Below are 21,652 nucleotides of genomic sequence, written 5' to 3' on the forward strand. Positions count from 1 at the left end.
AGTAATTGTATAAGTTATTTTTTCACTGATTTTCAAGACATTTTCAGGAGTGTACTGTGCTTGGAGTATTTGGACACTTTAAAAAAAAAATTTGTCAGAGCAGGCCATCCTAAAACTCATGCACATGACTGGATAACACTCAAAGGTTCACACAGATGAGTTCACCCTCCTACTTGCTGTACTGCCTAATTATTTCCATCACACATTTCTATATGATTCCTCAACCTGCTGGATTACAGGCATGCGCTTGACATTGGCCATAGAACCCAAAGAGGGAAATCCTGAAGAAGCCTTGTTACTCAGCTAAGGCTGTCCCAGATACCTAAACGACCAAATATTTGTTATAAATCACCAAGTGCAGTAGTTCACGTGAAACGAGACAAATTAACGTGCCCCCCGCCCCCCTAATGCTGTCACAAGATGCAAGATTGCTTTGGTGAAGAAACACATTTCCAATTATATTTGTTCGTAAAATAGTGGTCCATTATACATTTGCCTCTCGACACCGTTTCAAAATAACCTGCAATTATGAAAGTGTCTTGAGGCAGGGAACACAGGGCCTTCCCTGTGGGGTTTGTGCAGCGCGATGAAGCGGTTTCCTTGCACCGAGTTTATTTTTCATCGCTTATGTCTACCCAGCCTCGTATTTAGGCACGTTCGAATGTCATTATCCCTAAGCAGGAACGGTCTAATATCATTTGATCCCAACGAGTCTATGGTAGAAATTCCAGATTCCTATGGCACGGACCAATCGATCTGTGGGAACAACTGTCGGTGACTTCCACAAAGTGGTGCTTATTTAAATTAACTCACGATTTAAACTTGCAACCTTCAAATTGTGGGGTTTCCTCTGTGGTCAGTTGGTTTTGAAACATGTGAACTCTTTGGAAAGTATGTGGCTGATGCTGCCCAACAGCAGGGGAAATACAGAGGAGAGGGGGCTTGTGGTAGCAGATCTTGATTTCGATCCAACACGGCATTTTCGCACATCCCCGATTAACACGGTTGGCTCCGTACGGTGCAAAATAAGTTCGACATACCTACATACGTACATTTCCACTCCTCGCTTCACACTGTGGACTCGCCAGGCAGCTTGGCGCCTCGTGTGTGTGTGTGTGCGTGCCCCTGTTCTCTGATGGCGGCCGCAAAGAAGCGGCGCTCCAACAGGCAGGTGAAGCGCAAGCGCTACACGGAGGACCTGGAGCTGAAGATCTCGGGCGACGAGGAAGAGGTGGACGTGACGGGAGGAGTTCCCGCAAAAGCTCCCGCTCCGGCGCACTTGCCGACTGTGGCCACCTCGTCCACCACCACCACCACTACCACCACTACCAAGAGCAGCAGCAACAGCAGCAAGAGCACCTCGACCGCCACCCACGGGCAGGCCATTCAGTTCTTTGTGGTAAGTCTTTAGCAGCGGCGGGGGGGGGGGGGAGAGTGAATCCTGCATGAGGTGGCAACAGCTTGCAGCTGCAGCACAGCGAACTGGATGCAGGGTTAGGTGGGTTACATTAGAGATCGAACCACTGTGTGTTTGTGCGAGACTCTTGCCAAAAGGACAGTGTTGATACCTTTTGGGGGCAATATGTTGGATAGGTTTCTGAATGACTTGTCTGAAGCTCGAGGTAGGTTTTTTCCAGGGGTTTCAGCTTCATTTTCACGGTGAACACATCATTTTAAGGCATTAACCAGGTCAAAATGGCGAAAGCATGTCCTATTCATACAATGAGTGCTAGTTCTAAAGATACGCTTTTTGAGTTCTATTTTAGAAGTGATATAAAATACAATCAAGCAGTTGCTTTTTCATTATTTTATAGCACTCTTCATGCAGAGGATCCCAGGACACTTAACGGAATATGACAACAACAAAAATCCCATCAGAAAGCTGTTTTTCAATCACACGAGCACAAGAATACGTGTGTCGCGGTACTATTGCGCCAGCTGTGTGCGCGCACGTGGAGGTGTACGTGTGTACGTATGTTGAACTTCTTTCGCACCGTACGCAGCCATCGTGCTAATCGGAGGTGTGAGCCGCCTGACGTCCCTGATGTGAACAGAACGACAAGTTGAGGAAGTGAGGGGGGGCGACATCTCTCGCCACGTTGGTTCCCTTTGCACTTCATTCCCACCGGGTGTCGTGCAGCGCGTGTCTGCAAATCAATCACCGTGCAAATACAGTGCATTATTTTACTTGCAACCCTTGGCCCCAGTACAGTCTTTGCACGTGAATTCTAGCTCTGGCAGTTTTTGCTTAAGTGTCTAAGGGACGGACGCAGTAGAAATTTCTAAAAGAGAAAATTCAATTTCTATAAATGCAGAGCAGAGTTTGGAGAAATATGAATAAAACACTGCCCTAAAAAACGGGAACGAAAAGTAAACGCAAGTTTTTACAGCCTTCACCATAAACGAGTTACAGTATTCAGGAAGGGACATCTTTCTAATATTCCTTTTGTTTGTTGGTGTGTATCCTGATGTCAGCGTTGTGCTCGATGGTTACTGGCTAATTTTGCTTAGATTCTTAGTGCATTAAGAATCATACTCAATAGCTGAAGTATTACAAATAGCTTTGGTGGGGACAGTGTTGCCAAACATTTTTTAGTGTAAAATGTACACACATGGCACGCTTGTGATAACGATAGTAAGAAAACCAGAGTTTTGACTTGAACAATGTTTCCAAATATTTGTGTCGGCTTCTTGCACACAGCATGCTTATGGTGATGATTATTTAGAGATAAAATCTATTTGCCAAGAATAGACTGCATGATTGTACTGCATGACTGTACTGAGTGTAACCCTGACCCTAACCCTGAAAGTGAATCTAAAACAAACACTAGCTCTGACAGTGAGTTTAACCTTGACCCTATCCATTACAGTGAATCTAATTGGTGCACAAGTAGCGAGTCTAACCCTGACCCGAGCCCTCACAGTGAGACAAACCCTGACCCCATCCTTAACGTAGTCTAACCGGGGCACAAATATAAATTCTAACTGCCCCTAACAGTGAGTCTAAGCCTAATCTTAGCATTAACGGGGAGCCTAACCCTGACTATAGCCCTAACAGTGAGTCTAACCCTGACCCTGATGGTTAGACCCAGTTGCATGATGTGTTGAAACCAGCCAATTGCAATCACATTTTAGGACCTGTCGGGACCACTGTGTGTAGAACATGACTTTCCTAAGCGTTTTTATTCCACATACATTGCCACGCAGTTAGCCCACGTGCACGTTTGTAATTTGGGCGCTCTCGGTCTCGCCTTTGTTCAGGAAAACCCAAGCGAAGAGGATGCTGCCATTGTGGACAAGATTCTGGCAGTGAAAATGGTGAAGAAAGAAGTAAGATTTGATGCAGGCCACAATGCCTGTCGCTCTCTCCCTTCCTCTTCCTGTTCATCCATTGCACATTTTGAGTATGGTTTTGCCGCCGATTGTGATCACTGTTGCATATTGTTATTGGAAAAAATCTATATTTTTCAACGCAGTACTAACGGATAGGTTGATTCATTATTGTAGCAATTAATAAATACGTATCCGTACTGTATAGTAATTACATGCAACTTTCCTTATTTTACTATAATGCATGAACGTTGATATGGTGACTGTCATTGGCAACTAATTTTTATTCCAAGAACTAATAACATCTCAGTGGCGAGGAGATGTTTTCTCCCTCGCCTGATACGAAGGAGGTTGTAGGTTCAAACTATACCCTGACGCCTATATATTTGGAGTTCAAGTGTCCTCTCTCCCCATGGTTGCGTGGATTTTTCTCCAGGTCCTCCGTTTTTGCCCTCTTCCACATTTAAAAACATGCGTTTAGACATTTTGGCTGCTACTATAAAATCCCACATGATGATGATGATATATGCTACTTTGATAATCTATCATGTGTGACCAGGTTGCCTTTGAAAAACAGGTAATAGCTTAGTGGGCTTTACCTGGTGAAGTAAAATAATTTTATACCAAACTGACGGTCATTGAATGCCCGTTAGGTACTCACTTGGTCATTGTCGCTTGCGCAATAAAAGGTTTAAATGCGTAAGGATTATAAGAACAATGATACGGTCAACACGGATGCTATTGGCGAAATTATTTAGCACTTCCTGATGTGTCATGGAGTGCCACGGGTGTCTTTATTTGTCCCACTTCCCAGCGATTCCTGACATTAGCATGATTCAATCCGAGTGTGTATTATTTTATTTGTGGTAAACGTAGCAGCCTCTTGTGGCTGGGGGTGCCACGTGAATGTAATACATACAAACTACAGCATTCCCTCGTTACTCACGAACTTGCTGTCTGCGATTTTCGCTATCCCTGATTTTGGCTGTCCGCGAATCGCATCTGGAACTCGACACGACTGCATCGGGAGAGAGAGGGAGAGAATAAAGTGATGAGATCAAGTGATGATGTGCATCATAATTTTAGATAAGTTTATTTATAAACTATTATTTAATATATATTATATTCTTGGTTCTTTCGGTAAAGTCACGTAGAAGGGAAACAATAAAAGCAATCATCATCACCTGATGAGAATTGCTTGTGTTGCAGTCGAAACGTTTTTTTAAATTATTTTATTGTTTCCCTTCTACGTGACTTTACCAAAAGAACCAATAATATGAATCCCTGCAGTCACGAAAGCTTTAAATAAAAATTTATTATTTAATCCTTTAATATTTATTTTTTATTTACTTCATGTTTATAACCAATTTTTTGTGTTATTGTGATAAATTCCATGTATTTAAAATATTAGTTATCTATTTGAGGTAATTCATTACAAAATATTACACGCGAAATGTGCTATTCAGGAGCATCTCCAGAACGTATCCCTCGCGAATAATGAGGGAATACTGTCGACAATTTACAACCACTGATTAATACACGTGAGAATCAGCGCCAATATATCAGGAGCTTTAGAATCAATCCTGTTATACCGAATAAGCTATGCCCCCTTTGCACATCTCTTCAGCGCAAAAGCAAAAAAAGATTTAACTGCACCACTTCAGTCCATTAAAGATGTGCAAGTGCCGTGCTTTTAAATGCAACACTGTGTGAGTAGAACGGGGCAATCTGGGGAAGTCTTGTAAATGCAAACCTCCCCTCAGTGTGCTGACTCTCAGCATGTGTTCTTTCAGGTGGTGTCTGGGCAAGGTCTGATTGATGTGGAGGAGTACTACGTCAAGTACAAAAATTAGTGAGTCTTAAATGTTCAGTTCGCACAAATAACTCGTACGAGATTAAACATTATGTGTATTGGAAGAGCCGTTTTGAGTTAATTTCACAGTGTTCGATCGCAGAGTCTTTCATAAGAAATAGAGATATAACAGAACTTGACGTCATTTTTAAAAGAGAATAACCGAGTGGCTTGCTCGCATCATAAAACGCACACCCTCACTTTTCTGTCTTGGCATCACACGTGTGGTTATTTGTTGAGGTTATGACAATAGTTTGGGATTCCTTGTAAAAGCATAACAGCTTTCTCCGCTAGTTTTTGGGAATTTGCGTGCGACGTGCCCTTGCTACCTGACCTTTGCAGATAGCATCAATATGACAGTGTAATGCAGTTGGCTTGGAGAAAAACTCTCCTGGCGTCTTGGTTGCGGGTGATTGATGTGAGCAAGTGCTGTGAACCTTCCCTTAGCTCCTACCTGCACTGTGAGTGGGCCTCAATGCAGCAGTTGGAGAGGGACAAACGCATTCACCAGAAAATCAAACGCTTCTGGATCAAGCGAGCTCAGATGAACATATTTGCACAGGTATGTTTCATGCAGCACACACCAGTAGTACACATGATGTGTGTACATTCGTGCTCATTAATTTCCTTATTTTGAAGTGCATTACACAACCAACTAGTCACACGAAGCATGGCAGTTTCACAATGATCCAAACGTCGTCTATTTGCATGGCCTAACTAAATAGCTGACAAGTCCAGCAATAGTGTACGTTCAGAAATACACACGCAAGCTTGCACGACCCTTAAAAAAATACATCTCCAAAAGGTGTGCATCACTTTGCTGCAATACATTTGTTTGGATGAGCGAATGTAGTTTTAATCTCATTCCATTTTACAAGGCCACACATTTAAAAGGAATTGTTCTCAGGTTATGATCAACATCTATAACAAACCACAAGGACCACTCGCAGCAGAATGGAACTGCACTCTCATCTTGAGAAACAAGGCAGGCTGTGGGAACAAATAAAAGTTTATTGCACGCACAAAATAAACGGGGTCCTGAGTTTACGTGTCCACTAGTCTTGTGGGCATTGACCAAGGGAGAAGGCATGGCCCAAGGCCCCGTCCTCTCTGCTGTATATACAGGCAGGTGTTGGCTTCCGCGCAAGATGACGCGACGTTCAAAATGCACCTGCCGTCCTGCCCCTTGAAGGTTCTGATTGACGATCGTAGGGACGCAACTGAAACTCGAGCGCGTGCGGTCCTTTGTGTTGAACGCCGCAGCCAGGATTGCTTCACCCGATGCGATCCTGGAGTTTAAAGGGCTTCCGGTTTCAGCCTATGTTTTGCTTGTCTTTGTTCTCTCCTGCCAAAGGCAAAAGGGGAAGAGTAGCCTGGCTCTCTCTCGTGTTGATCCGTCTGAGGATCTGCATGTCGGTACAGTTGCTTTCCTGCCTTCTGCTGAGTTGACCGTTCCTCTACCGTAGTCCCAGCATCCGGCTGTACAGCGTGCATGAAGGATATTCGTTTTTACTGTTGTTGATGCTGACGTCTTCCTGTTCACAGTTGGACGAGGAAGCGTTCAACCCTGACTACGTGGAGGTGGATCGAATACTGGACGTGTCCCACTGCAGTGACCCAGACACGGGAGAGGTGCGATCAGCTCGGCCCCCGCTCACACGTTCACACTTTGTGTATTCTCATCCCCAGTTAAATTCTTTCACAATCCGTACCACGTTGGGTTCAAAGCCCAATTGGGAGTCAACTCACGCCATCAGGGACGGAAAAAAGAAATAGCCGCACTTTGTGGAAAATCAACAGTTGTTGTCCTTTGGGGCAGGGGTCCCCAACCCCCGGGCCGCGGACCGGTACCGGTCCGTGGCTTGTTAGGAACCGGGCCGCACAGCAGGAGGTGAGCGGTGAGTCTGCGCGTGGCCCGCCCCCATTGTTTTATTATTTACCACTTCTGCCCGCGCCTCTTTCCCGCATTGCGGACTTGTCTCGGTCACAGTTTTGGTAAGCCCACAAGCTGCTAATCCCTAGCCAAAATGAGTATAAAACAAACGTCGCTGGAGAACTTCTTTGAAAAGGGGGAAATACCCAATGATGAACCCCCCCCCCCCCCGTGGTCCGTGAAAAAATTGTCTTCCACGAAACCGGTCCCTGGTGCCAAAAATGTTGGGGACCACTGCTTTGGGGACACTGGCCACCCCTAAACCGCATCTGCACAAACTATGGCAGATGCGGATACCTGATGCACGAACTGTGGTCATCCAGAACAGACCGTACAACGTATAACGACACAATGCCCGATCCACAAATACGAAGGAGAAACCACAGCAATACCTAGATTTGAAGCTTTCGTGACTGCAAGGAATCATCTTCTCAGGTTTTTTCGGTAAAGTCACGTAGAAAGTAAAACAAAATAAAAACAAAAATCACGCCGCTTGCGCACAATCGCTCCATTGTGTTGGCGTGTGCAGTAATTGGCCGCTTGCGCACAAGCGCTTCCACGTCCATTGCCCACCCTTTTGGCCTCGCCCCCCCTCCCTCCCGATACGTTCCTTTCATTGGCTACCATAGTCTGATGAGCTCCCCCCTCCCTCTCCCTCCCCCCTCAACTCGCTTTTAAGGGATTACATCTTGAATCATTGCCTCACTTGATACAGCTAATCTGGCTGTGACGGTCCCACCTGATGACGGAGACTTGTGTTGCCTCCGAAACGTCGTGATTTTTGTTTTTATTTTGTTTTACTTTCTACGTGACTTTACCGAAAAAACCTGAGAACACAGCAATACCCTCCGCTACTGACGCGGTTATTTGGCTTGACCACCTGAATGTGAAATTGTAGTTGTTCCTCTACATCTACATCAGCCATACGAAATAAGAAAGAGAGAACTTGCTCCCACCATGGGAATGTGGAATTTCCAGCACTCGCTCAGGGCTATAGAAGGAGGTAGACTCCACCCCTTTGCTCGTTTTAGCAGGAAAACACGTTGGTTTGACTTTTTAGTTCGAATTTTACGTTTTTATTTTTTCCCCTTGAATAGTTTTCGCTTGCTTTATGGAGTCCCGTGTTGGTGCAGGTGTGTCATTGTTTTAGTCGCACGGCTCTGCACCTGTGCGTGTCCTCTTGAAGATTTGTTTGACAAGTGCTGCTCCGTTTTCCCTCGGAGGCACAGGCGGCAGTGTCATCGCTCCCGCATTCACCCGTGCCTCTGTTGTGAGACGAGGCGTCACCCACTGCCAGACCACAAACCATACTAGCGCTTTTTCCCTTGCCTGAAGTATGCGTGAACTGTGATTGTACCCACCTCATGCCTGCGGATTCACCGCTTAGACATGGCCACCCCACACCACGCGACCTTTGTATTGTGGTGTTCTTGGATGGTCATGTGAGCCAATTCTGTGTTGTAAGCGGGCTAAGAGTAATGATGTTGTGTTTTAGCTCACTGTGTTGCCATCCGAGTGACGCAGATTCAATTCTGGGCCACACGCCTAATTGGCAATTGTTTTCTGAACCCTTTTCTCGACCTACCTTTGGTTGACTCAGCCTAAAACGACGACCTGCTATAAAGCGATGAACATCAGCGCACGAAAGGCAATAACAGCCAGGTGTCGTGCTGGCTCATGAACATTGTCTGACCCAGAGATTTTGGCTGTATAAAGTCATGAACAGCATTGGGCAATTGGTATCTGAACTTGGCTTGAGTCTCTCCTGGGCTACTTATCCTAAAATGAATACCTTGCGTGTCAGTATAATCACTGGGGACAAAAATATGGCAGTGATGATGGTGACTGAACCTTTCAATTGCATACAAATCTTGCCGTTAATTGGTGGTCATTAACAGTGCTTCACCTTAGCTGAACAAGGGGTATTTGTTGTATTTGCATTTAAAAAAAAAGTCTAAAAGTATCGCCATGCTCAAATGAGTTTTGAGCGGTGCTCATCTCTGTTGGTAACCATGAACAATTGGTGGCTCTTCCATGCTCCTATGTTATTAACCACTTTCCCACCATCGGACCAACCACCACCGATTAGCATGGTTGGCTACGTATGGTGCAAACGAATTTCAAGTTCAACCACTACATACCTCCACGCATAGTTGTACATAATGCATGAACAGCAATTAGAACTAGATTTGAAGCTTTCGTGACTGCAAGGATTCATATTCTTAGGTTTTTTCGGTAAAGTCACGTAGGTAAAACATTAAAATTAATGAAAGTAAAATAAAATAAAAATCACGACGTTTCGGAGGCAACACAAGTCTCCGTCATCAGGTGAGACCGTCACAGCCAGATTTGCTGCATCAAGTGAGGCAATGATTCAAGATGTAATCCCTTAAAAGCAAGTTGAGGGGGGAGGAGAGGGGGGGGAGCTCATCAGAATGTGGTAGCCAATGAATGGAACGTATCGGGAGGGAGGGGGGCGGGGCTCAAAGACGGCATGACGTGCCACGTAGAACGCATCGGGAGGGGGAGGGGGGGCGGGGCCAAAAGAATGCACGACGTAGTACAACGTTGTGATTTTTATTTTATTTTACTTTAATTGATTTTAATGTTTTACCTACGTGACTTTTCCGAAAAAACCTAAGAATAGCAATTAGAACCTCGGACCTTATAATGGCTAGGACAACATGACCCGCCCCTACTCGACATCTGCTTAAAGAGCTTCATAGCTCATCGGATTTCTCCAGGATGAATAAACATTCTGATTCTGATATTTCTTGTCTCTCAGCAACTACATCTCAAGACACAGTATGGTATACACACAGTCAAGACAAAATCCTATTAAGATCAAGAGGTCATCACGGCCATTATTGTTGATGCCACTACACAACATAATTGCTTCTTTTTTATGATTCACAGTTGACACTCGACCTCCATGGCCTGCCCATACAATCAATTCTTCTATCACCATCATCTGACTTGAGACCTTCCGTCTCCTCGGTGTCCAATTGAAAACTAATTCCTTTAGAACTTATTTTTTGTTTAGTTTGTTGTTCTTCCCCCGCACCCCCAATTAGCACGGTTGGCCACATACGGTGCGAAAGAAGTTCAACATAAGAACTCCCATGCCTGATTTGGCAACTCATCTTGGGTTTGTTTATAGTGGACGTATAATGATTAATTGATTCATCAATAAAAAATAATTGTTACACTCACAAATAGATTCACGAAAGCAGGTGTTTAAGAGTTTACTTATTTACAGTTTATGCCAATACATTCTAAACACAAACTTTAGGCAAATGTTGTTGTCCTTCCCCCGCACACCCGCTTAGCATGGTTGGATACGTACGGTACGCAAGAAGCTCAACATACAATGGAATAAACAAGACACAAATGAGACAAGATGGGCAATACAAACTTGACGACTCAAATGTAACAACAACAAACCCCAGTTGATTATTTATGCAAATCGTGATCTCGAATCACAAGAGAGGACGGTGTGAATTATTAAACGCATTTTGCATCGTGGAGTATCAAGTTGTTTTGTTTGTTTGTGCAGTCTCTTGTAAAGTGTTCGTCTATCCTTGTGTGCGTGTGTGTCCATGCCACAGCCCGTCACGTACTATCTGGTGAAGTGGTGCTCCCTGCCCTACGAGGACAGCACGTGGGAACTCAAGGAGGACATTGACCAGACGCGCATTGACGAGTTCGAGGCCCTCCGAGCGCGCAAGCACGTCTGCAAACGCGCGGTGCGTTTACCCTTCGTACGTAGAAATGCACCGGCGAGATTCACATCTTGAAACACGTGGGCGATTTCATTATCTATGGGACCTTTTTTTGGCAGTATCAAAATAAGAAAATGCTTTAGCCTCTCTGGCAATGACACAGGAGTTGTTAGAATGTTCAAACACCAAATAGACACACCTCTTGTAAGGGATCAAGTCTTCTTTAACCACACATACCTGTGGCAAAGCATACAAACGAACATGCTCTGATGATTTCTGCATTTTCTTTGAAACTGTTTGGCCTGCACCAGAGACAGCCTTCTTCATAGCCTCGTTTCACTGGTGTCACACCCGACAACGCCAAAACGCGATTAGTACAAAGGCAATTTAAAGCTTTCGTGACTGCACGGATTCCTCTTCTTGGTTCTTTCGGTAAAGTCACGTAGAAGGAAAATAAGAAAAATAAAACATAATAAAATAATTCTCACGACGTTTCGGTCACAACGCAAGCAGCCGTCCTCATTCTTCACCTGAGGACGGCTGCTTGCGTTGTGGCCGAAACGTCGTGAGAATTATTTTATTATGTTTTATTTTTATTTTTTTATTATTTTCCTTCTACGTGACTTTACCGAAAGAACCAAAAAGTACAAAGGCAATTCAAATATCAAAGCATTCACCCTTCTCCTTTTAAATAGCCTCTGGTTATAACATTAGCTATCCAGCAACAGCTTTTCCTATGCTGAGATCCTACCACGTGCAGTGGTGGTGATAATAATAGTAGTGATGCCCACATAGCAGCACGCGTTGATCTCTCGCGAGAGTGACTGGCACCTTCATTTCCATCTCGGTGCTTTCTCTCACTCACTCCACTTTCCGTCTCTGAGAAGCTGAGCTTGGGGTATTTCTTCTACTGTATTCTAGATTCAATACATTTTTGTAATTGTATTGTTAGACACGTGGATATTGTGGGGTTTTTTGTGCTATGACAGTATTTTTTTTATCCAATCCAAATCATTTGAACGAAAATGCAATGCTGTCAACGTAACATTTATTCAATCATTTTTCGTGAGGTCCTATTGTGGGTAGGTTTGTTCTTCCATTTCAGTCTCTCAACATTAATTGGCTTGCCTGCTCAAAGCTGCCGTTTCTTTTAAAACTGCTCTGTCAAGTTTTCTAAATTCAAGCGGATGAACATTTGAGATATGATCTCAATTGCTGCGAACCAGAAAGCTCCACATGTCGTACTACATTTGACTTTACTTTTGAAGGCATCTTCAATATGACCACAACCTTATTTATTGCTCTCTTATTCCCAACTTTATTTTGGATTAGTGTTTTCACATGGCTTGGGAATTTGCATTGTATTAACATGTGCTTACAAAAATGGTCCTCACTGTAGTTTCAAGCATTTGCGGCATAAATACCCTAAAACAAATATCTGCGTTAACTTAATCTTTGCATCGAAAGGTTCGCTTTGTATGTACTCTTGAGAATCCTCCAGTGGTATATTCTTTTAGCAGGGACTGAGCCGTGCCATGAGAGTGGCTTTCCAAGCAAACCGATTGAAAGCGGCCATATCGCTTTTTGCCGATTTTTTTAGGCGCTGGAAAAACGCAGTGTCAGAGCGGGATTGGACAAACCCACACAGTAGCACTCAAGTGTTGAAACTGCTCAGGCAGCCGACAGCTCCTGTCGACGTGCCAGCCAGTAATCTGCTGGAGCATTTTCCAATGCTCCCGAAACTCTCCCCTTGATCCTGTATTAAATGCCTACCTCCGCGTTACACGACGGTGCTTACGCGCAGGATGCAGTTGCTATTTGCAAGCGATCAAAGTCTGCAGGATTTCGGTTTTAGCCAGGTTAAAACCATACCATGTGTTTATGACGGTAGGGGGGGGAGGAGGGGTGATGGCAATCTGAAACCCCCTTTCGCACTCTTGGGTTTCTCCTTGACGGGCGTGAGAGGGGTTACTGATCTGTGCGCCACGTGTCTGGGCACGGCAGGAACGGCCGCCGCCAAAAGCTTGGAAGAAACTGGAGGACTCGCGGGAGTACAAGAACGGAAACCAGCTCAGGGAGTACCAGCTGGAGGGAGTAAACTGGCTGCTGTTCAACTGGTACAACAGGTGGGTGTGCTCCCTTTTTTCCTGCCAGAGAAAATCAGTGTTAAAAAAAAAGAGGGCGCCTCCATGAGGAACAAATCTATTTGGATTTGAGACAGAATGGATTATAGTTTTCAGATGTATTTCCTCTCCACTCAAGTAATCTGCTTTTCTCATATCCAGAGATGGTGCGTTGTTCGAAATATGGTGATACAGTAAAACCTTGGATTGCGAGTAACTTGGTCTGCGAGTGTTTTTCAAGACGAGGAAAAATGTAAAATAAATATTAATTTTATAAACGAGCGAGGTCTTGCAACACGAGTAGTACTTGTATACACTTTGTCTGCCGAGCGTCACGTGATCACAACTGATATACGAGTTCTTTGATATACAAGTGCTTTGGATTACAAACACGTTTTCGGAACGAATTATGCTCGCAATCCAAGGTTTTACTGTATATGAAAATCATAATGGCCGAAATTATAATGATGGCGGTGGGGAAACCGAGAATTCCTGTTGGGTCACGGTCTGTAGGTGGTGGTCGGTTCTGAAAATAGACTAGAAGTTAGTTCAGTTGCTGACAACAGTAACACGGTCAATGGACTCCCAGGTGGGAGTCCACTCATCGTTTCTTTCACAAGGTAGGCCTGGGGTCACGCATTAGGAAAGGAAAGGCATCAAAAGTATAACTTTTGTTGATTTGTTTGTGGTATACAGTTGACCCTAATTGATAATGTGGAATTTTTTTTCGACACACTATGGCATGTTGCGTCGTCAGTGTGGATGTGACATCTTCTTATACGGCGGAAAAAGATTTGCGGTTAGTTTACACTTTTCACTACGGTATCTCCGCTTGACAAATATGCTCGGAAATTTCATTGCATAAGGGATGGGAAGCGTCATATGAAACGATAAAAGAAAAACGCAATTGAGAAAACAGCGGGCAAAAAAATAATTATCGACTTTGGCAACTTGCACAACTCTCACAGTTTGCAAAAATGCATGAGCTCGTAACGGTCAGGAATGCCAAATCAGTATTCCTGTGGCCACTTCGATATTCATGCCCCACTTTGGTGCCGTGAAAAGATGCGACCAAAAACTGCCAAATCTTTTCAACGTGCTGCTGTGCTCTGATGTAGAGGGGGTTCTTAATTTTCCCTGTCTTGTGAGCGCTGTGTATATCTCAGTTGATAATAGTGGCCCTAATTTCTTAATAGGGGGGGGGGGGCAAAACGAAGAAATCGCTGAAACCCACTGGCGTGCAGTCACAGCAGGTTTACAATGTTCGTTAAGAAATTAAACAACTGTGAAGCTGCCTTCGTCGTCAGAGTATCACGTGAAGTGCAGCACGTTCTCTAACGAGACTGGTTGGGGGAGGGGGGGGGTGGTGGAGAGAGGGAGGGGTACAGTTTACATCTCACGACAAGCGATTTTCAGGCGTGTGATGTGATGGATGAGAGATGGCCGTGTCTTGAGGGATCTGTCGGCGATTGCTGTGAAGCCCAGGAGGGAGCCAGTTTGTGCCGTGTGATGTGCGATGTGTGTGTGTTGCCGTTGGGTTGACCGTGTCCCTTTGAGGCGCTAGACATCGCTATTGTCACGAGCGGAGCCGGCAGCTGTTAACCATTCAGCTAGCAAGAACTCTTCCATTTGCTTGGCCGCTCAAGGCGGTGGGCGGCATGTTAAATCGGTGCTCGTTAAAGAATCGATTATTTCGCTTGTACAGGCTGTCCCATCCCCTGAACATTTCACTGGGATGCGTTCCCCGAGTCGACGCCAGCTGGGGGAAAGGCTAAGTGACGAGCTGTTTAAAATTTCATTCTGCCTCATTGGGACCTCTGCAGGGTTAAGGCGTTGGAGCTCCACTACCTTATCAAACGCAATGGCTTGAAAACACGTTGAGCCTTAAGATAGCAATTGGAGTCGTGCGGCGAGACCGTTTCATTCTCAGCGGCGTTTTCAGCCCTTGCTCTCACGGAATGTATGGTCAGTAGCGGCGTGGTAATCCTTTCACTTGCCGTAAATTTCCCTAAGCTCGCCGCCTCAACTACCTCTCTGCTTTGCGTGTATCAAACAGTCCGTGGCCTTTGCCTACGTTGAGACGAAGTGCCTCAGCTGGTCGACCGTGTGGACAATTACAGCCCCGATACAGAACATTTCCCCACGTACCTTTGTCCCTAAGCACCCACCCGGAGGGAGGTGGGGTGGTTTTGGGCTCATTCCAGTTCATGGCCCAGCTTGACATCTGCGATTTAAAATTTTGCCCACTGCTGGCAGTGTGCCCTGGTCGATCGTGCCTTGGCTGAGTGGTTTCGGTTTCGTACGCGTGAATCTGTAGCAAGAGCATCGTCAGATATCGCTTCTTACCTGCTGTACTCCCCGGTCCCCGCTTGAGATGTGAAATGATAGAATGCACCAACTGACCTTTTTGCTCATGTGTTACACGACTGCTGCATTAAACGAGAGGCTTGGAAACTAGAGCACTTTGGTCTGTTGCTGTTGCGTTAAAACCTCTCAGTGTTTAACTGGGCAGGCAGATCTGTATGATGCATGTAATGTGATCGGTGGTGAGACATTTTCCAGTCGAGCTTATTGCATCCAAAGTCAATAATAATAGTAATAGGCAATTTTCATATGTTTCCTCTCATGGAAGGTGTGTCCTTGGCAGATAATAGGAAAACAATTATTTGTTGCAAATAGTTGAGGTGTGATCTGTGATGTTAAGACACATTTCCATTCACAAATGCACGTGAGCAGATTAAGCCTGTGGTAAATAGGAACTCGTCACAACGCGTTAAATGTGTGATACATTTTTTTAAACCATTTTTTAAACCTAAATAGCACGTAATCATGATAGGGAAGTAAACACAAATTCACTGATCATTTTTGTTAGAGAATTAGTTGCTCGTTAATTTCTCGGCGGCGGCGGCAGCATGCTGAGCAGGGCAGTCCAGACCTCCCTTTCCCTGGTGACAGACTCTAGCTCTTCCCGGGGGAATGTCCAGGCACTTCCAGGCCAGCAGAGCGACATAGTTCCGCCAGCGTGTCCTGGGCCGGCCCCGGGGTCTTTGCCCAGTAGGACGTGCTGCACGTTAGAGTTCCAGGGGGAGTCTATCGGTGGGCATCCTTAAAACGTGCCCGAACCTCATCCTCTCGATCCAGAGGAGCAGCAGCTCCAGTCTGAGGCTCTCCCAGGTTACGGAGCTCCTCACCTGATCACAGAGAGTGAGCCCGGCAACCCTGCGGAGAAACCTAATTTCGGCCCCTTGTACCCGCGATCTCATCCTTTCGGTCATTTCCCAAAGCTCATGACCATAGGTGAGGGTAGGAATGTAGATCGACCAGTAAACCAAGAGCTTTGTTCGAGAACTCAGTGGAATGGTACAGTGCCCGCAACACATGTACTGTATGACTAGAATTACATTGAGAGACAGAGAGAGGAGCACCTGTGTATTAGAGAACACTGGCAGGTTAATGACGTCATTTAAATTGTTACGAATGGGACACGTCGCTCGCAGGGTTTAGCGGTCAAGTCCTTATTATAACTCACTGTCTGTTGTCGTATCCTCAAATCTTGTAACTCAATTTTAACCCACTTCCCAATGTGGTATCGACTGCAAACTTGGTATGCATATGTCATACTGATGACAATACTATATTCTATCATTAAAAATATATATTTTTTTAAACATTATTTTTTATACGTTATGTTTCGGCTTGGGTCTAATTGTCCACGCTCAACTGACGTTGACTGTAAATCACCACGGCCCATTACGTTATGGCAAGCTTCGGGGCCACTTCCTGGAGTCGTGGAGTTTTTCCATTACTAGTACGTTACATTTCATTAAAGCGTGTTTAATTTTTTTTTATATTACTTATTACTTTACCGCTGGCCACATCCAGTTGAACTTACCTTCTGTTCATCTCCGCTTGTGTTCGGAACTCGACAACCGCTTGCGATGCGATCGAAACGTCATGGTTTTTTTGTTATTTTTGTTATTTTCTTTGAACCTATCTACGTGACTTTACCGAAAGACCCAATAAATATCAACAAACGTAGGTTGCGATGTGTGGGGCACGGGTGCAGAATGGAGGAGGAGCGCGATACTGAGACAGTCACCGGAGTAGGCACCTGCAGAGGCAGTTCTTGAGAAGACCTAGCGTCAAGTGACATTAATGATGATGCGACTGTAGGGGCGGACCTTTGTGGTCAGTCGTCAAGTGTGCATACCGGTGAACCCATACGGTTTACCCATATTCTTGCAGGGAAATTGAGTTTTCAGGTCCATACGACGTACAGCTGTTTCAATATGGGCAAAAAATATAATTTTTTTGTCTTTGTGTTTCTCCCTTGTGATAGGACTTAGTATCATGACCGTTGATATTTATAAGGGTACGGGGTAACCAATGAGGTCTGAATTGGTCTGTAATAAGGTAGGCACTGATAAGGGGTTGACAGGTTTGAGTGTGCAAAAGCTGTGAACTGTGGCAGATAGAAAGAAGCAATGGTGAGGTGGGGTGGTGCATCAACGCCATTGGCCAGGATGGCATCTTAATCTTGGTGTTGACCAAGGTTTCTGCAGCTGATGAATTTCATACAGCGGACGTCAACTCGCTCCTCTTTATATTTCAACTTACAATTTGAAACGACACAGAAATATCCTATTACTGGAGCCCCACAGAAGGTGTCTTGGTGTACGGTATTCCATCATTATTCACGAGGGATACGTTCTGGAGATGCTCAGGAATACCACATTTTGCGTGTAATACTCTTTGGTTCTTTCGGTAAAGTCATGTAGGTGAAAATTAAATAAAAATAACTAAATCACGACGTTTCGGAGGCAACACAAGCTTACGTCATCAGGTGGGACAACCACAGCAAAAATATTTTTTACTGTAGTGGGCAGAGAGAGCTGTATGTGACAAGCGATTATGTTGGATAAGAGCCAGGGAGGAAGGATGCAGGGGGGGGGGCGTGTGGAGTTGGGGGCGGGGATTTAAGCTGTTGTCGTTATTTACTTTACAAAACATTTTTGCTGTGGTTGTCCCACCTGATGACGGAAGCTTGTGTTGCCTCCGAAACGTCGTTATTTAGTTATTTTTATTTTATTTGCACCTACGTGACTTTACCGAAAGAACCAAAGAGTATGGATCCTTGCAGTCACGAAAGCTTCAAGTCTAGAACTTGCGTGTAATGATATTGGCCGAGGAAAACCATTTTTTTAAATAATTACCTTAAATAAATACATAAATTAGCTATTAAATGCATTAAAATTTTCATAATAACACATCACTTTATATAATCGCTTGATCTCATCACTTTATCATCACTTTATCTCATCACTCTCTTGCATCACATTCTCATTTCTTTTTCTCATCTCTTTTTCTCGATGCAGTCGTGTACAGTTCTAGATGCTATTCGCAGATAGCCAAAATTGCGAATAGCAAGTCCGTAAATGCTGTAGTCGCATAAATCTTAGCGGAGCATTTTCGACGGCTGCCCAAGAAAAGTGGGCTGAGCGAAAGAACTAACGGCCATTCTCCTCTTGGCTTCGTTTGCTCATTGCTCATTCTGCTTTGCCACCCACAGACAAAACTGCATCCTGGCGGACGAGATGGGACTGGGCAAGACAATCCAGTCGATCGCGTTCCTGCAGGACGTGGCGCTGGCGGGCGTGCACGGCCCCTTCCTCGTCATCGCGCCACTGTCCACCATCGCCAACTGGGAGCGCGAGTTCCGCACGTGGACCGACATGAACGCCGTGGTGTTCCACGGGAGCGTGGCGAGCCGCCAGATGATCCAGCAGTATGAGATGTACACCCGTGACGCCCAGGTCAGCGCTTCGCGAAAGAACGGCGGTGGCGGAAATTTAAACGATAAACTAAAACTATTTATATTTTTATCTGTATAGCTCTTTTTCAGATGCGACCTGGCCGCAAATGACAGCTCAATGACGTGGCTTATCGCGTGGATATGTATTGCAGCCAAATACTTTTAAACGCATGTTTTTAAATGTGGAGGGAAAAACCGGAGGACCCGGAGAAAAATCCGCGTGACCACAGGAAGAGAATACGCAAACTCCAAATATACAGCAGGAATCAGGGTCGGGATCGGACCCATGACCTATATAGCAGACGAGGTAGTTAACATCTCGCTACCGTGGCACACTTTGGAAAGGCTGGAGTTGATGCATCGCACAGAAATCGTTGCGTGCGTGAGATTTTCCAGCATGCTCGGCTGCGAGGTGGCCTGTCAGTAATAGTGCAGCAAGTAAGATCCTGAATGATTCACATGGACCTTGTAGCGATATCCTCTCCCTCGTGAGTACATTTCCAACATCACAAGTCAGCACCCATGCCAATCTTCTCCGTCTGCTCCTGATTCCGCACATGTGCAGGGCCTTGGCAAGGAATTATTCCATTGCAGGGACCCTCCTGTAAAGAAGTCTTAAGATGCAGCAGCGAGGCTTTTGTAGACAAAGAATATTGTGGGTTTTTGTTTTTATTACGAGAAAGTCACCACAGTGCATTCACATTTGAAAGGAGCGCCCTGTTGGAAACCTTCTTGCTGTACTGCCATCTGCTAATTCTTCATTGCCCAAAAGGGTTGGGTGTCTCAAGCACATCTCTGTGTTCTACCAAATCTTGCCACACCAACAACTGGGTTACACGCGTGCATCACCTGGTCTTTATAGTTGAAGCACTCCGCTTTGGAGTCACAATTGATGATGGTGGAAACTGTATTCAGGCATCTTACAGAACTGCCTTATTCCTCTTTAATTTCACTAGGTTTTTTTTGCTTACTGCTCGTAACAATTTCAATAAAAAAACAATTAATATACACCGTCTTGAAATATGTATATAGAGTCTGATTAGACCAGGACCACCTTGTCGGCAAAGGTTATTCCTATTGCATAGATGGCCCCCACCATATGATCGTGGAAGTTATTCTGCTGGATCAAGCAAGCAGGGACACACTTGCGCTTTTGAGTGCTCACGGGGTCTCTCTTAGAGCAGCAGACTTGTAGGTGATTATGACGTGACGTGACATGGCATTTCAGCGGATCGCAAGGGGGGGGGGCAACTCTGTCCAGCGAGGAAATAATTTGAGCAGCTCCGGTGCCTTGTGAATTCCTACGGTTGGGGATTAATGGTTTGTGCAGCCGTGTGGCGCCATCCCACTTGGTTTTAAGCAGCAGTGGAAGTTTTAGAATTATTTCATGTTCAAGATTAATGTTGCTCCTCCAATTCCAGAGGACTTACAAGGATGCAGGGCGATGCATTCGCAGCTCCTCGTTTTCTGGCATTGTCAAGACATTGTTTATCCCTGATAACTTAAAGCAGCCCATTGCAAAAATATGAATTGATAATTTAAAAAATTACATTCTTAAAAAAGCACTCCGGGTTATTTACGGCTTGCAGTTAGACCTTTCTGCCAGTGCCTTGTCTCATTAAGTGTGCTTATATTGTGTGTTGTCACTGTTTCATGTATCTTCTTCTTGTTCCACATGCTTGTCCCACTCATGTGGGATCCACTGTCCTTGCCACCGTTCTCGACGCTGCCTTGTCCTGCGCCGTCTCTCTGTCCACTCCTCGGGGCACCGTGTCCGATCGCACCACATCGCCCCACCTCCTCTTCTGCCTTCCTCTTGATCTATTTCCTTCCACTTGCATCACTTGCACCTTCTGACCCACGTAATTTTTTTTCTCATTTTAAGAAATTATATTTTATAAATAAGTTCAGAAGGCCTGTGGGTTGAGTTTGGGGATACTACTTCTCAGGAGTCTTGGGGAAATTGTAAGGGAGGCTGCCATCAGGAAGGGGTTTTATACTGCTGCATTAGCAAAAACACTGCTGTGGTGTTTGATTAAAAAAAATGGAACCATCTTAACCACAGCAATCACCAGAACACGTTTCTGAAGGGCAGCTCCTCGCCTCAACTGTGTGTAAACACGAGTGGCTCTTGGCATGCCAGGCCTGCATGTCACCAATGCCAGAGGAGCAAAAATCCCTCCATTAATCTGTAAACATCTGCAACGCGCACATTGCCACTGAGCATGGGCTCACTGCAGTTTTACTTCCGGACTGCGTGGATTAATAATCTGAGGTGGCAGGTGGCCTGTGCCCTTGCTGAAATGTTTATTGTCTTGTTTTTGGCATTGTAATGAGGAGCTCTGCGTAGTGTTCCTTCTTCAAGCATAGCATCCGCACAGCAATACAATAAGAACATTAGCCCTGCATTAAAATGTCATAAAACTTCTGGGAGAAAATAATCAACTTTACTAACTTTTGGCTGCTCTGCTGATGCAATGCTCTGTGGTTTTGACTGGCCTGGTTATTAAGTCCCATGGGTTTGCTTGGTTTAAGCCACGCGAACTGAGTTGGGACCATCTCGGGATGGCTGCATCACTGACCTGACTGGCAGCAGCTGTATACAGCATAAGGAGAATGCCTAATGGCACCATCGCCGGGGTGAGCATCTGGCTGCTCACTGACACTCCCGAGGCAGGCGATGCTCAGCGGTTAAGCAGCTGCGTAACTCGGCCTCCAGAAGGTGCGGAACTAGCATAGGCGGGAGGGCGACAGCTACGGGAAGGGGAGAGATTTTACAAGACATGGGGCGCCGCGCTGTGATAGTCATACCAATTTGAGGAATTGCTTTGTGCAGTACACGGCTAAGCAGTCGAGCAGACCACTCATTGGCCTTGCAGA

At 45.2% G+C, this 21,652-nt stretch overlaps 1 protein-coding gene across 12 annotated transcripts in view; it reads left to right on the top strand.

Annotated features, from left to right (window-relative positions):
- Window positions 1-21,652, top strand: part of LOC144936916 (chromodomain-helicase-DNA-binding protein 9-like) — a 164,391-nt gene that overhangs the window by 80,103 nt on the left and 62,636 nt on the right. For 10 of the 12 annotated variants that reach the window (XM_078864153.1, XM_078864151.1, XM_078864152.1 and 7 more), the window contains 8 exons: window positions 1,151-1,399; window positions 3,262-3,330; window positions 5,124-5,182; window positions 5,630-5,744; window positions 6,728-6,814; window positions 10,724-10,876; window positions 12,842-12,963; window positions 18,530-18,773. In XM_078864153.1, the coding sequence (XP_078720279.1) occupies window positions 1,151-1,399; window positions 3,262-3,330; window positions 5,124-5,182; window positions 5,630-5,744; window positions 6,728-6,814; window positions 10,724-10,876; window positions 12,842-12,963; window positions 18,530-18,773 (1,098 nt within the window). The remainder of the gene's footprint in view (window positions 1-1,150; window positions 1,400-3,261; window positions 3,331-5,123; window positions 5,183-5,629; window positions 5,745-6,727; window positions 6,815-10,723; window positions 10,877-12,841; window positions 12,964-18,529; window positions 18,774-21,652) is intronic. The other 2 variants (XM_078864148.1, XM_078864144.1) reach the window with 2 other exon arrangements.

This window comes from Lampetra fluviatilis, chromosome 17 (assembly GCF_964198595.1).
Source record: "Lampetra fluviatilis chromosome 17, kcLamFluv1.1, whole genome shotgun sequence".
Taxonomy (NCBI): Eukaryota; Metazoa; Chordata; class Hyperoartia; order Petromyzontiformes; family Petromyzontidae; genus Lampetra; species Lampetra fluviatilis.